Here is a 1,392-nt window from a genome sequence, read left to right as displayed (position 1 = left end):
CATCAGCACACCACTCATTTTATTTTATATATGTGATAACCATAGTTAATACATCACAATATCACATATGACATCCCTTGACACAAATACATAGCAAAGCATTTTTTAACTACTTGTAATTACACAAAGCACGCATTAATTAACACGATAATATAATTCATGAACTTTAACGATGAACCAGCAAGCAGTACGTAGCTCTTTTCACCGTTGCATGCTTTTCCTCATGCCTTGATAAAGTGAGCATCAAGATCCTTGACAATATTTACCATCAAACCAACGTACTTGTCTGGAGCTGCAACATTGTCATTCAATTTCTCATATGCAATCGACAAGGTCGCAATGCTGCCTTCATCCTTTTGAGTGAATTGATAGACAGGCTTAAAGCTTTTGAAATACTTGAAGACATCTCCTTCCACCCCATTCAGAGTTATGGACTTGTTCTCATCGTTGTACTCCACCTTTTCCTTGAATACCCCGACTTCGTCCCCTATTTCACAAGACATAATTGTATTTTGTTAGGTAGGGAATTAAAGATGTACACCCACTACATGTAAGATGTATATAGATGACCTTACCTACTGAGTAATTCCAACTCTTGATAGAACCATGTGTTTTCCAGTCTCCTTCATGCACCTGAACTCCTTGAATGCTGCCAGGAGAAATGTTTGGGACGTGGTGTGCCCGGCTCTTGAAGATGTTGTAGAACTTCTCAGCTGGTGCCTTAATTTCTATTTCAGTCTCAACCTTACCTTTCAGAGGCGCCATGTCTATCAGTTGTTGTTGTGATGATACTAATTCTAAGTATAAGTAGCGATCGATGTGTGTACAAGGCAGAATGTTAATGAACATAATTTGGGCTCCCCTTAAATACAAGTGAGAGTCTGAGTGACGACACCTAAATGGTGCAATATTTGTTAATTTATTGGATAACTTTAAAAATATAGTGCTTGAAACATGCATACTTCATGAATCACATGAAACACATCAACACGTTTATTTTATATAAATTATTGAAGATATATTTTATATGAATTCATATTAACATAATAATTGCAAGGGGCGGTCCTACCCTGAGGGCAGGGTAGGCAGCCACCTACTTCATTTTTTGCCAAATCAAAAATTACCCAATATCCAATACAATCAAATTTCTTCTGCCTACTCAAATCCAACCCGTCCTATCCTATGGGCAGGATAGGCAGCCACCTACTCCATTTTTTTCCAATCCAAAAATTACCCAATACAATCAAATTTCTTCTGCCTACTCAAACTCAACCCACTCAAATTTTTCCCTTTAACAAAAACAATAGCCCAGCTCACTCAAACTTTCTCATTTAACAAAAACAATAAAAAGCAATATAAGTATGTGAAAGTTGTATGAAGATTTTTTTCAAT

General features: G+C 36.7%; 1 protein-coding gene across 1 annotated transcript; it reads right to left on the bottom strand.

Moving 5' to 3' along the window:
- On the bottom strand, positions 1-885 carry LOC117615171 (MLP-like protein 28). Its single transcript, XM_034344198.1, has 2 exons — positions 576-885; positions 1-487 (listed from the first exon to the last, which is right to left on the bottom strand). Exons 1-2 carry the CDS (start codon positions 847-849, stop codon positions 222-224), a joined length of 540 nt encoding a protein of 179 aa, XP_034200089.1. The 5' UTR covers positions 850-885; the 3' UTR covers positions 1-221.
- Between the last annotated feature and the right edge of the window lie 507 nt (positions 886-1,392).

Source organism: Prunus dulcis, chromosome 1 (genome assembly GCF_902201215.1).
Source record: "Prunus dulcis chromosome 1, ALMONDv2, whole genome shotgun sequence".
NCBI lineage: Eukaryota > Viridiplantae > Streptophyta > Magnoliopsida > Rosales > Rosaceae > Prunus > Prunus dulcis.
This window is presented reverse-complemented; position numbering and strand designations above follow the sequence as displayed.